The 15,630-nt window shown below is 34.5% G+C and overlaps 1 protein-coding gene across 7 annotated transcripts in view; it reads right to left on the reverse strand.

Annotated features, from left to right (window-relative positions):
* The window catches only part of LOC150085455 (uncharacterized), a 1,845,429-nt gene that overhangs the window by 1,201,202 nt on the left and 628,597 nt on the right, over window positions 1-15,630 (reverse strand). For all 7 annotated transcript variants that reach the window (XM_090374043.1, XM_090374041.1, XM_090374042.1 and 4 more), the window contains 2 exons: window positions 15,516-15,607; window positions 7,313-7,427 (listed from right to left, as the gene is read on the reverse strand). In XM_090374043.1, coding sequence (XP_090230169.1) covers window positions 7,313-7,427; window positions 15,516-15,607 — 207 coding nt within the window. The remainder of the gene's footprint in view (window positions 1-7,312; window positions 7,428-15,515; window positions 15,608-15,630) is intronic.

Consider the following 15,630-nt stretch of genomic DNA (forward strand, 5'->3'; position numbering starts at 1 on the left):
TTTGAACAAAATGTTACAATTAAAGTTGCAATAATACATTTCATACAATGTAAACAGGAACTATTTAGAAATGTATTAATGGACCAATTTATTATTTAGTAACTAAATAATACTAAATTTACTGAATACATACTAAATTTTAGAATAAAATCACTAACAAATAATATAAAAAGATTATACTTCATTTTAATGACTTGTATGTGCTTGTTTTTTGCCACAAAGAAAATCAAAATTTGGTATTATTGAAGACAGTTGCAAGTGCATTTCCGGTTTTGCATCCATTTTATTCCTGTATAAATGGAAAAAGGCTTTTAGCACAAATAAGTTGTGACAAAAGATAAGAATCTTTATTGCATGATCAGACACTTCGGGATATCAGACACTTCAGCCCCCAAGGCAGAATGCGCTGGTCCAAAAGGAACTAGTAGTTGTTGGTGACTATTGACAGGGAAACGGGAAACATGCTTTGTAAAAAGGATAGGTGGAACAGGACTAGGGTATGTCTGCCAGAGGCAAAGGTTGATGACGATGACATAGAGCGGATATCATCTTTTAAGGGCACAAAATGTGATATAGTTGTACACGTTGGCACTAATGATATTAAGAGTAGGAGACCGTCAGAATTACTTAACAAATACAGGTCACTGTTGAAAAAAAGCCGTGAATTAGGGTTGAATTTGAAAGTGACTGCAATTCTGCCCAGACACGATAGGAGGGAGTATATGATGAGAGCCCTGTGGATCAATTCGTCCCTGGAAAGATTGTGCAAGGCTCAAGGGGTAGAATTTTTTTCAGCCTGGTCTGTACTTGTTAACAGGAGAAAATGCTTCTACAGGGATGGGATACACTTAAATAGAAAGGGTGCAAGAATGTTTGCTGATGCTATCGAGGCAGTGTTAGGTGGGTTGGAAAACTGCTAGATTGGGGGGGGGGGATACAAGGACTAATAGATTAACAGTAGCCACTGGCAGAGGTGAAAGTGATTCTTGCACTGCTTCTATTGGAATGAGCCGCAGCCTGGAAAATAAGATGCTGGATACTGTAGTTTTTAGTGTTTTGCACCAACCTTGCGTAGAAATAAAAATAAAAACACCAAGGAAACTGATACGGAACCGTATGACTTCCGCTCGAGCCACTTCCGGTTCCACAACGCAAGAGAACGGAACACGTGTGAATGAAAACACGTGAGGAGTACCATTAACCTACTGATATTTAAAGATGTACTGCAGAACAAGAAAACACCGCTGAAGAAGAAGGCTGGAGCCTTTGAAAGCTACGATTTTTATCGCTTTTAATCTAGTATATTTTAATGCATTTTATTGATTGTAATGTAGCAGATTTTAATAATTCATATGTATAGTTTATTGTAAAGTTAAATTTATTGTAAATACAGGTTATTGTAATTTATTATAAACACAGTTATCAAAAGTTCAGTTTCCTTGGTGTTTTTATTTTTATTTCTACGCAAGGTTGGTGCAAAACACTAAAAACTACAGTATGAATATACCCAACCTCAGAGGCCTGTTTGAAGAAGATGCAGGATATTTCAGAGACTGCTGGGAATCATTGGGGTACAAATAAACACATAGGTTGTGTTAGGGTAGCTAAGAAAAAGAACAGGTGCATGTATACTTGCGTGTACACCAATGCTAGGAGTTTAGTAAATAAATTTGATGAATTTGAGGTATTGCTCAAAACATCAAAGGCAGATATTGTGGGAATTTCAGAGACGTGGTGTCACACAGATATAAGGAATGCAGAACTGGAATTTGGGGAGTACAATGTCTACAGAAGGGATAGACAGAATAGGAAGGGAGGAGGGGTTATGCTATTAGTTAAGAAACACATAAAATCCAAGGAAGTGAAGCCAGTCGACATTGCTGGACAGTGCAGTGTCGAGTCAGTTTGGTGTGACATAAGCATTGGGAGATCAAAATTGAGAGTAGGAGTGTGCTATAGGCATAAAGACTCTGATGAGTATAATAAGAAACTGTACAGGGAAATAGAGTGGGCCAGTAAATCAGAGAGTCTTATAATGGGGGATTTTAATTTCCCAGATATTGACTGGAATTTGGGGGCTGGTCACTCACACACTAGCAAGGCTTTTGTGGATTTATTGGATGATTGTTTTCTACATCAGCATGTTCGGGAGGCAACTAGAGGGAGTAATACTCTTGATTTGATTATCAGTAGTGATTCTTCATGCATTAAGAATCTGCAGGTAAATGAACCACTAGGTGGCAGTGATCACAGTGTGCTGAAGTGGGATTTACTCAAAGAGGTAACTATCATTAGGGGTAAAGGGAAGGGTTATTACTTTCGTAAAGGCGACTACGATGGACTGAGACAGTATTTAAATTCTATACAGTGGGACCAACTGATGATGTTACCAACAGCAAATTCAAAATGGGAAGCATTCAAAGAACTTATCTTGGAAGCTACTAGGCTTTACATACCAACTAAGAAATATTGTTCAAGGTTTAGGCCTAAGTGGATGTCAGATGAACTAATGAGACATATGGCAGAGAAGAAAAATGCATGGGATACATACAAATTAACACGACACAGAAGCCTATGATAGATACAAGTTGATCCGTAACCATGTTACAAAGGAGGTTAGGCAGGCGAAGGCAGATTACGAGAAATCTTTGGCAAGGGATGCAAAGAAAAACAGCAAAGAGTTCTTTACTTATGTAAACTCTAGAAGGAAGGGGATGAATCAGATTGGTCCACTTGATATCGATGGGTCAACTGCTGATGATACTGCTCAGGTAGCTAACAAACTGAATGAATATTTTGCATCGACATTCACACATGAGGAGTTATTCAGCAAGGGGAATGCCAGAGGTGTATTCAACTCTGGCAGTAAGCTAGAGAATCTTGTAATAACTGAGAGTAAAGTGGAGGAGAAATTGTTGAAGATAAATACAAGAAAGGCACCTGGGGTGGATGGGATCTATCCAGTTATATTAAAGGAGGCAGCAAAGGAAGTAAGCAAACCCTTAGCCATAATTATGAGAGCTTCCTTTTACTCAGGGGAAGTACCCATGGACTGGAGATGTGCAAATGTGACCCCAATTCACAAAGGAGGATCAAAGGGTGACACAAGTAATTATAGACCTGTTAGTTTAACTTCTGTTCCCAGAAAATTAATGGAGGCACTGGTTAAAGAAGCACTGCAGGATCATCTAGACAAGACTTCAGTTATAGCTCAGACACAGCATGGTTTTGTTAAGGGGAAGTCTTGCCTGACCAATTTGATTGGATACTATGATGCAGTCACAAAAGAACTGGATGTAGTGAATAACTTTGATATTATATACTTGGATCTTAGAAAGGCTTTTGATACTGTTGCACATGGAAGACTGCTGCACAAATTGGAGCAGTGTGGCATTGGAGGCAAATTGCTGCTATGGATAAAGGGGTGGTTGAGGGGGAGAAGACAGAGAGTGGTAATCAATGGACACTGCTCATCGTGGACTAATGTTCTTAGTGGAGTCCCTCAGGGTTCAGTATTGAGTCCATTATTGTTTTCTGTATTTATAAATGATATTGATGATGGTATATTAAGCTTAATGTCCAAGTTTGCAGACGATACAAAGGTTGGCAGGGTTGTCAAGGACACTACAGACACTATGCTACTGCAACAGGATCTGGAAAGGTTGAGCAGATGGGCTGAGAGGTGGCAAATAAAGTTTAACATTGACAAATGTAAAGTACTACATAGGGGAAACAGCAACCCCAGAGCAATGTATCAACTCTGTGGTACTACACTGACAGTGGTAGAGAATGAAAGGGACGTGGGGGTGGTTGTGCAGGCAGATATGAAGTTTTCTGAGCAGTGCAGACGGGCTGCAAGAGTAGCTCATGGTGTATTGTCGATGATATATAGGAATTTTTCTAGCAGGGATAAGGAGGTGATTATTCCCTTGTATAAGGCAATGGTCAGGCCACACCTAGAGTATTGTTTACAGGTCTGGAGGCCTCATTTCAAGAAGGATGTAGAGATGCTGGAACGAGTACAGAGAAGGGCAACAAGATTAGTGAATGGAACAAAGGAGTGCTCTTGCGAAGAAAGGCTTAAGTTTTGCAAATTACAGTGTCTGGAGACTAGGCAGCAGCGAGGTGATCTGATAGAGGTGTACAATGCCTTGAATGGTTTGAGCATGCTCAATGCTGATGGGATTCTTCCTCTTGCTCAGAATAATCACCTGAGAGGGCATAAATTCAAATTAAGAAAACAGAGATGTAGGATAGACGTGAGGAAATTTGCCTTTAGCCAGCAGGTGGTTGGTCGGTGGAATAGACTTCCATCCCTTGTCGTGGAAGTTGATAGCCTAAATAAGTTTAAGGCTCAGCTGGACAGGTATTTCGAACGAACAGGGGGTGAAGTGGAAGTGGTTATTTTTTATTTATTTTTATTTTTTTTTGGCTGATGCTGCATAAGCTTGCTTTCTTGCATCAAATGCCTCTACTAATGCTAATATGCACTGTAAATTTGCAACCAAAAATCAAGAAGTTCTTCTTGTTGGTTCTAAATTTTTAAGGTCAAATCTGTAGCTATATCAATTAACTGTTCCCTCTCTTTCATTGATAAATTTTTACTTTGGCAATGATTAAATGGGTTTTTAATCCAGCCCTATGATTCTGTTTGTGCTGGAAAATATTCTCTAATGGTTTTTTGTAGATTGAGGAAGTGCTCAATTATGTATTCTTGAACAATTTTGTGAAGATTCAGGTAATTTTGAATCAAGAAGTCAATTAATTTTTCAAAACAATTTACATTGTTTTTTCGTACATATGAAATCCATAAATTGAATTTCAAAATTAATGCATTTATTTTATCATTAACTTTAAATATATGAATTTTAGTTCCATGAAAGGATATATTTACTTCATTTAAAATTGAAAATATATCTGCAAGGTACAACATAATCTGAATCCATATGTTCTCATGTAATTTTGAGCAATAATCATGTTATTTGAGTTAAAAAAAAAAAAAAAAAAAAATTTTTCACCTCTTCTTTCAGCTCATTAAACCAGCTCAAAAGTTTTCCTTGTGATAGCAAGTGTACCTCTGCGTGTAGGAGCAGTGTTTAGTGAGAACTAGATAGCTCCTCGCAGAATAATGAGAATAATCTTGAGTTTAGCTCCCTGGATTTGATAAAATTAATGATTTTCACATCATCTAAACATCTTTTATTTTTTTCTGGAATTTGTTTCACAACGATAGCATGACGGTGCAGACAGCAATGAGAATGTTGAATATGTGGGGGCTATTGTTTTTATTCTTGATATGACTCCTTTTTTTGCACCCATAAAAATTTTGCTCCATCAGTACAAATGTGAAAACATAAATCCCAAGATAGTCCATGCTTCTCCAAATATATGTTTATAACATCAAAAATGTTTTCACCGGTAGCTCTTTCCTTAAGAGGCTTGCACAAAAGAATATCCTCTTGGACAGTTAAATTAAAAATATAGTGTATCAGAATAATTAAAATAGCCAAGGTAACAACATGATGATATGTGGTTAATGGATAATATCTAACTATATTAAAATGCGGTTCATTCTATTGTGGGAATTAAGTCCCTTGCATTCCTGAGACGGTTTAAGTTCTGCCAGCAACAAACATTGTGCACAACTATGTATATATACAATAAGTTGGAAATGCATTAGCAACATCCCCCATGTGTAGGAATGGACTAGTCTGCATCACTGGCAAAAGCTCAAAGTAGGGATGAAATGGATGAAGGATACAGATTACTTTTCTTCCAAGAGCTGGATCAATTTGTCGGTTGCCCAGATTTGTTCACTGCGAATCACTGAAAATCATATATAGTGCCCGGTTATAGTGCTTTCCAAGGGACTAGAGATTGGTCCTATTTATAATGCCAAAAGGCATTATAAGTAGAATCCCCCCCCCCCCCGCAACATGGTTGATCATGGGAACTGAAGAAAAGAGTGCTAAATTTAGAGCATAATTGCATGATAAGCAAGAGCATTTTAAATGGAATTTAAAATGCTCTTCCAACTGAAAATGTTACAGTTCACTGTAACATTTTCAGTTGCATAATCAGTAAATGTATTACATACAGAGTCATATTTATTTACAATTCTCCTGTGGGGTTATAAGAAGGGATTTTTTTATATATATATAGATAAAACCTAAATTCTATTTTCAGTTGTGTGTGAGAGAGAGAGAGAGAGAGAGAGAGAGATATGGCGGATATAAGATTTCAGTTTACATGTGGTAATCAGAGCATTAGATTACGTGATATCAGATTTTAGCATTACAAGAGACAACGTAAATTTCCCTCTACAGCTAGCTGTTTCACACAGTTAAATGCATGTACTTACTGAAGAGTAAGTATCATACTTTTATTATTTTTTTTCTCTTCAAATAAAATTTGTTTGTGTTAATTTCAGTAGTACATAAATGACATTTCTAAACAAATCAAGGATGTGTGGTCAGAAATGGATGAAGACCATTGATTAATTTCTTTCCAATAGCTGGATCAAGTTATTAGTTATTCAAAAACTGTTCATAGGAATCAATGAAAATCTTATATAGTAAACTCCTGTTACAGGGCTTTTGGAGGGACTGGCTCCAAAAAGCACTATAAGATGGACCACATTCCCCTTCCCAGAGTTGATCATGGGACCAGAAGAAACGAATACTAAAAGCACGATTACACTATAAGAAGGAGTATATTAACTGGATTTCACTGTAGCATGTTCAGGTTCACTGTAGCATGTTCAGGTTCACTGTAACATATCCAGTCATACCCAGTTATTCATCATAATATTCTCCTGTGGGGTTAAGAGCAATTTCTTTTTATAAAAATTTAATTCTGTTACCAGTAGAGAGAGAGAGAGAGAGAGTGTCTGTGCGTGCGTGCGTGCATGCATGCGTGCGTGCGCGCACGCACCCAGGGTGTTTCAATTAAAGATATATGTGCTTGTTTATCAATGATTAGACCTATTCTCAAAAGGATAATCCTGCATTTTTTCTCGTTAGCATATTAAAGTAAAATTCCATATGCATCTACTTTTTTTTTTCATAAAATATCAAGATGTAATATATATTATTTCACATAATGTATTTGCATTTTTAAAATTTCTATGTCATGTTTAATGCATTTGCCATTTATGCATTTTAAAATCCATCTAAAAATAATAAAACTTAACAGGGGAACTTTATTTCAGGGAAATTTTATATGCACACTTTTGATAATCAATTTAGGGGAGGGGTGATACAAGAGAAGTTGAACATATTGATGCTATAAGATAAATGATGAAATGAAATACCTGAACAATATCCCAGGACTTAACTACTTTGATGGTAGCAAATATTAAGTTTTGTCTTAGTTTTCTTTGCTTTGTGGTCCAAAGAGTCAAAATTCCATCATATCTCCTTTTTAAACTAAATAAATAAATAAATATATGTACATAAACAGCTAGACAAACAAACATATGTACACATTTCAATACACACACACCTTTAAAAAAAAAAAAAAAAAAACTAACTTGTACATGTGCAGAGGTTAATGTTTTAATTTAATGATGGCCATACCCCACTGGTATTAAGATTTCACTTTGAAAAACAAAAATGCTCATCACATTTAACCTTTAGACTGTTACTTTTCAAAAACAATTTGAGGAATGCTTGACTAAATCATCAAAAGGTTCAGTGAACAATCATAATTCTTGATATGCACAGCAGTGTCTAAAAGAAAGTCAACAGGACTTACAATAACACCTTTTGAGCATGCACACGCACCAAATTTTAACTTGTTCTTATGTACCACTTGCTCTGTCATTTTATTACAAAGGTAAAAAACTTTTTTTTTAAGACAAAAATAAGCAAACTTTTCTATTTCTTTATAAATATTTTAATTGTTATTTGGTTTTTAGGAGCATTAGCAACTAAGGCCATATTGCTCCGGGATATGCGGTGGTCATTCCCTGACCTTTCCGCATCCTTCGTATTTGGTGGTGACGGGCTCGAACCCCGGTCTAATCAAGAAGCGTGTGCTACACACTGCTGCTGCTCCTTCCCACCTGGCTACGGAGGCGCCAAATATTTTAATAGTCAGCAAAAATATCCATGGACTCTATATAAACTAAGTTATAATATTTTTCATAGGCTGAACTATCTTTTGCTAAGTAATAATTTCTATGGATAAATAAAGACAGCATTATCTTTACCTAAATATTTAAATCATTGTACTTTTACAATTTTTTTTTCTATAGAAGGATCATTGAAACTTGTCATATAAGACTAACAGCTGATCATATAATAAAAGATTTAAAGGAGTGGATGGGTGAAAGTAGATTTTTTTTTTTTTTTTTTTTGGCTGATGTTATATAAGTTTGCTTTCTTGCATCATGTGCCTTTACTAATGCTAATATTAACAGTGATGCTAATTCTTAAAATTCTCATACTGCATTTCTACAGGATTTTATTGTTATACTAGAAGAAATCAAGGTAAAGTTTTACACTGATTCTTTAGTATGCATTTTGAGGATTCTGTTCTACGCATAATGAATCTCTGGTGGGATATAAAGAGAAACTAAAAAAAAATAATAAATAATAATAAACCTGTCCTGACCACACATGTTGGAATACACAAAACTTCTTGCTTTAAATGACATCAAATGGGAAATTTATTTCAGTTATTTTTTTTAGCGTCCAAAAATGAAATGTTCTGTAATAACTGCCTTTCACATTGTGAATTATAAAGATAGTTCACAGTCAGTGGTCACCATTGTCTTTAAGCCAACAATACTGACAAATAATTATGCATATCAAAATTCAATGTATAATAAAAGTGATTCATTAAACTAAGCTTTGTTTTCTTTCAGGAGCAGAAGAGGACAATAAAAACATTAAGTTTGTGCTTGGGTGTAAGTTACATAGATATCTTAGTAAATGTATAAGAAATCCTAACAGGAACTCTTATATTTCTGAACAACTCTGAACCCACACAAAACTACGTACAGCCTTTACAAATTACTTGTCACTTATCGTCAATATGGTGATTTTAAGAGAACTTTTAACATCTACCATAGACAAGAATTTTAATCATAAAATTTGTGGTACCAACCATCCACACAATTAAATAAGATATATTTCTTTTGTTGATTCCCATTAAATTTCAGAATTCAATTTTATCAGAATAGCTAATGCAAATGTAACCAATGGAAATAATGAAAATGTCAAATTCTGGTAAAGAGGAAACTTCACATTTATTTAATCTATGATCTGTGTTGAGTAGATTCATTAGAATTCCATAGAAGCATTCATTAAATGATGCTCAATGCTTACAGGCAAGAGTCCAATGGACACCAGATAACCTTACTATTGTTAAAGCATGACTGTAAGGCAAAGGTTGTTTATGTCAAGCTTGCCCCTTTTCAAGAAAACTGATTCTTATGAGTTTTTAAAGAAATAGGTCATCTTAAGCAAGCTGAGTTTTCAGTATCATCAATTTTTTTACAGCAGCATGACCAGACAGTTAACTTCTGTCACTGACTAGTATCTGATTAAAACTGTTGGGATATCAAGGAAACAGATGACAGTTTGTTGAGACTCACATAGCACCAATTCAATGTAGACATCAGAGAAGAAATAAGACTACAAAGTTTTAAACAAGATTCTGACACTGTTGATAAAGCTTTGGTGACATACAGAGAAATAGCAATTATGCACTTGGAAAGCCAATACAAATATTTTGGTTCTGGCAGTAAGAAAGTAGTCTAACACAAAACCAGATGATACTTTGGAATTAGAATTCAGTAAAAAATTTAAAAATCCAAAGCCAGACTGACAGAAAATAAGAAAATTAAAATATCAGTCCACTAGACAAACTGAATGACATAAAAAATAATCAACAGGAGTTTTTCACTTTTATAGAGGAAAATAAAATACTGTGGAAGTGGGGTATTGTGAGACTGTTGTCGAAGGCTGAAGTTGTTGGTGGTGGTGGTTTGAATAAATTCAAGGAAGAACTAGACAAATTCTTGGAGGGGGGGATGGACAGGAGAGGTAGGTAGGTTTTTTTTTTTTTTTTGGCTGAGGCTCTATAATTCTTTTTTTTTTTTTTTTGTATCATTTACTACTACTAATATTCCTGAAAACATTTCAGTAATTTAATTCAATCAGTACCATGAGCTTTGACACCTAAGGGCTCTTGACTTTCAAGAAAGAACAAAAAAAAAAAAAAAAAAAAAAAAACTTTCTCATATGGAAAGTTTGGTCAAATGCTCCTTAGAGTAAAACTACACAATTTAACAAGAGAGGAACGATGCATCCACATAAGCATTCAGAACAAACAAATCTGGTTGTTATCCTTAACCCCAAAAGCACCCACCCCAATTAGTATTAGTAGTGGCAAATATTAAAAAAAAAAAAAAAAAAAACTTCCCATATCACCTACCAATCCCCTCAAAGAATTTGTAGAGTTTTCTTTTTTTTTTTTGAATTTATTCAAAGTACCTACCTCTAACACCAGATGCAGCCTGCCAGCTTGAAGGTGAATTACCAGATATCTGTCCTGCAACCACCCTTCCTCGGTTTGAATTTATGCACCCCACTCCCTCATGTGTAGTACAAGCATCAGTAAAGATTCCATCAGCATTCAGTTTACTCAATCCAATCAAAGCCTTAAACACCTCAATCAGATTTCCTTGTCTCCAGATACTGAAATTTTCAGAATTGAAGCTGAAATTTTCAGCCTTTCCTGGTAAAATCACCCTTTTGTTTCCCTCCAAATCTTCTTGCTCTTCTCTTCACCCATTCCAACAGAACCACATTCTTCTTAAAATGAGGCTTCCAAACCCACATGCAGTATTCAAGATGCGGTTTAACCATTGCCTTATACAATGGGATAATCACCACCATATCCCTGCTGGCAAAATTCCTGAATATCATTGACAGAACCCCATTAACTGTTCTATAAGCCTGTCGGCACTGCTCAGAAAACTTCATTTTGGACTGTACAATACTCCTATCTCTCTTTTATTCTCCAACACCTTGAATGTGCTACCACCTAACTGGTATCTCATTCTAGGATTACTGCTGCCCATATGCAGTATACCTTGCCTTTATTAATGTTAAACCTCAATTTCTACTTCTCAACCCAATGTCCTAATTTATAATTATATATAAAATCATTTATAGTCATTCAATAAAATAAGAGCAATATCACAGTAGAACTTAATTGCACAGCCAAGCTCAAAAATTTACATAAACCCCTCCAGCTTGGCTGTACATGCAACATGTAACAAAAAATATAGTAATAACATATAAAATAGTAAATATGTCTTCAAAAACAAACTCAATGCAACAAAAAATAACAAGCTTGTAAAAGTTAAAAGTTAGATGAGAGAATTTAAAGTACTTTTTCTGTGCATCGTGTTGTCAAGACTTATGTCTCTTCAAAACATTCTTGTTGTAAATTCAGACAACTCCACCAAGCTAGCCACCGCTTCTGAACAAGAGCAAAGAGGTGGCTAGCTTTATGAAATTACACTTACCCAAATACCTATCTACATCTTGTTGCAGTTGCTTATCCTCATCAACTACCTTGCCAACTTTCTTATAATCTTCAAAACTAGACATTTAACCTGATATGTCTTAATTGATACCAGATCATACATGACCAGACAAAACGAGCCTGTGTATCGTCTGAGGATGGATTCCAGCAAATTTCCTGAAACATTAAGGTAATGTTTCAGGAAAACTTAACTAGTGCTCCCATAGTCAGTGGCGGATCTTAACGGAAAATGTGCATTATCTTGAAAATGGTTCATTTGCGGCCTGATGTTCACTAGGACTTTTTTGCTTATTTTAGTTTGTACTTTTCACCTTTAAATTATTGACCATTTTTGAAACACCCTGTATATTGGAGATACATTGGCACCTTTCCAATCCAACAGAATCACTCCTGAGTCCAGTGATGCTCTCATAATTAACTGCAATGGTTCAATGTAAAGTAAAACTCACTTGCCACTTCCCTTAAGATTATAGTGTATATGCTATCAAACCCAGGAGCCTTACTGGCCTGTAGGCTCGGAAGTTTTTTTCATTAAATAAACATGTGGAATTTCAACATCATTAATTAAATTTTTTTCAACTTCTCTCTCATCATTTCTCTTTGACACTAAGGGTTTTTGTTCTGTAAATATCAATGCAAAGTAACCCTTGACCTCATCTGCAACTTCAGCTGGGGGTATCTAGTACTATCCCAAGTCGATTACATAAGTAAAGTGATTGAATTGCAGTATAGCTCAATATTTCATAGTAGTTCAACCAGAAAGCTTTAATTACCTTTTATGCTTCTTTACCAGCATTGTGGTTCTCTAAAGCATGTAAGTTGGCATAAAATTTGGCAATTGTACTTGTTAGAAACCTGTACATGTGAAGAGGCTTTTTCACATATGGGGGGAAAAAAAAAAAAAAAAAAAAAATCACTGATATGCCCTTATGTTATAATTTTATAATGCAAATTAGAATCTCAAAAATTAAACCAAATATTAGTTTTCTTGTGGAGCTAAGACAAGTTCAAGTTTCACATTAATAAGTTAACGTTTAGGCTATTTTTATTGTAATGTTATGTTTTTTTGTTAGTTATGGTAGAATATTTGAATATATTCCAGCCCACGTAGCATATTATATCTTCCAATATAGCCCACTATCTATAAGGCTGACCATTCCCTGTCCTAGGATTATTGCTATTCAAATGCCAGACTTTTGCATTTATCAGTGTTATATCATGTATAACACTGATAAATGTAAAGTCTGATAAACTGATAAATAACAATAAGATAATAATTAGTTTCAGCATTCTTGGATTGTGCAGGGCATGTATACTGCTATATAAATGATATTTTAACAGATAACCTTATCTTCCAAATATTCTAATTAAGTTTGATGTCATGGAATTATACAACTTAAACTAGCAGGCACAGAGGACCACATCATACTAGGGATTCATCTTCAGGGAACCAACATAAATTACTACTGATAACTATTTGTATTTTTCCCCCAACTTGTTTATTCATTATTAAAATCCTTTCCTGTGTATCTATCTTACACTCCAGTGCAATTTTGAAAAGAAACTGACAAAAAGTACTTATAAGCTCAGTATTTAAATGAGCATATATATGTACTCTAAAATATATATATTCTAAAACTGTTTTTTTTTTTTTTTTTTTTTAAGGAGCATTAGCAACTAAGGCCCTATTGCTCCAGAAATATGCGGTGGTCATTACCTGACCTTTCCGCATCCTCCGTATTTGGTGGTGATGGGCTCGAACCCAGGTCTAATCAAGAAGCATGTGCTATGCACTGCTGCTCCTTCCCACCTGGCTACGGAGGCACCTCTAAAAACTAATAAATTTTTCATAATATTTCCATACCTGCAATGAAATACAACACTACAGCTTTTGATACTATCCTTGTTTTTATAAATTCAACTTTTCTGCTGATGCTTGTTTTTCTTTCAATAAACAGAAAATTTGTTGAATGCAATTATTGTGGAATAAAAAATGAAGAACAGCAATTCTGATTCAGAATCATGTATAGATACTGCATCACTGTTTTGAGCAGTGGATTATTTATGAAATCAGGCCTTGAATTTAAATAACAATAATTTGGACTCTCTCCTAACAAGACTTAATACTAGATGCACAGCTGCTAGTAACATAACAGTTAAAATATAAATCAACTTCTAAGAAGATAGTAATGTGATAACAATTTCCAAGTTCTTAATGTACATATAGGTTAGTTGAAACCCTTGACCACAAACACCATCTTTAAGGTGAGGCAAAGTTTAAGCTTGAAAAATGCGATGCACATTTTCTGGTCACTAGAATGCTCAAAGGCATTCACAAAATATGCAAAGCTTCAATTGTATTGTCTCTTAAGGTACATAAAGATCTTAATGTATACAAAAATTAAGTTAGTGGTACTCCCCAACTAAGTGAAAATTTGCATTAGTTGGGGATTTCACCTATAGAAAACTATAGTAATAAAGTAAAACTAAGGTAAAACTAAGCAAAGCTATATAAATCAAGTATATGTGTATATAAACTTTATTTGGGTAAAGTGAATGTATATAAATCTTAAATAAAATACAGTCAAGACGAGTCCATTCTCATAAAATGGTGCACCTTTAGGGAAAGACCATGTTTAGGCTAAAGACACATTATGGTCCATATAAGTCCATCAGATTTATCTGGTATTATCTATTTGAATTATAAAATTGTTATTCATCTGAGAGAAAAGTCAACACCATGAATCCACCAGGATATCAAATTACTCCTTTCCATTTCTTCCCTTCACCTTTCACATGCTGCCAACTGCCATCATAAAATGGACATGCCATAACTGTGAATTGGGGAATAGGGGTTCAGTCATGTATGGGCAGTTTCACATACAAGTTCATGTGCTTTAAGATCTTATTATATTAGAAGTAAATAGGATCAAATGAATTATCCTATTCCTGTGAGAGAGAGAGAAAGCAATTATGTAGTAATTCTATTCTTATATTATATCAGTAAAAGATAAAATTACTAGTCAGTTTCATTTTAATACATTTGGTGCCTAGATCTATATATATCTAAATCTGATACCAATGAGATGACAAAATAGAGCCAAAAAAAAAAAAAAAAAAATTAATTAAATTTTAGGAATGTAATAGCAAAATTATATAACAGATTGAATTGGCATATAAAAAAAGTTGCCAGACATTTTTATAAAACTATTATCAAAAACCAGATAATTAATAACAAGACTGGAAAGAAGAAAGGTGTAGGAGGTTAGTTATAATATCTCAAGTAATGTATGACTTGAATTGTTAAAATACTTGAAATGAAAGAGTCTAAAAATCATACATTTCATGGATCTTTTCTCCTCTGCTTTTTTGATAACTGAAATCCTGCAATTTGTCAGTTTGGTCCTTTAGTGTTTTTGTAATTATTGTACCATCTACAGTAATAAATGCATTCTAGACCCTAGGTGAAGTGCTTTCATTTAAAGTATTTTAATCAAGACAAAGGCCTCACCATATGCACTGATTAATGATACTAGTCACAGTCTTATTATTTATTTACTATTTTATAAATTTATTATTTAATAATGTATTTTCTACACAAGAGAGTGTTCATCATTTTATCTGCATGACGTGTGGGTGAAAAACCTGAAACAATTCATAAGTTATTTTCATCTGTCTGAAATCAGCTAGTTATGGACTTGACTGGAGAGTCCATTAAGAATTGCTCCAGTCTCCAATGGGAGCTGAACCAAACCCTCCCCAAAAAAAAGTTGTGGGAGACCTACTATAATGTCACAGAGGATCCATCAAATTTATTTTTAAAAAAAATGTAAAGAATAAAGATCTATTACAAAAAAGATGTACAGTAAATTATCTCTTACAAATGTTCAGCTATGCAGAGGAAATTTTTATTAAGACAAACAGATTCAGATAAATCAATTAAGAAACAATACCTTTCACCCAATTCAATAGCTTCTGGATTAGGGGGTGGAATAACAAAACACACTCCAGGCACCAGGCCTTCTGTTCCTGAAGAATTTATCACCTGCAACCAATTATAATATTAAT

The sequence above is a fragment of the Mastigoproctus giganteus genome, chromosome 5 (assembly GCF_048544385.1).
Source record: "Mastigoproctus giganteus isolate SK-2022 chromosome 5, ASM4854438v1, whole genome shotgun sequence".
NCBI classification, from domain to species: domain Eukaryota; kingdom Metazoa; phylum Arthropoda; class Arachnida; order Uropygi; family Thelyphonidae; genus Mastigoproctus; species Mastigoproctus giganteus.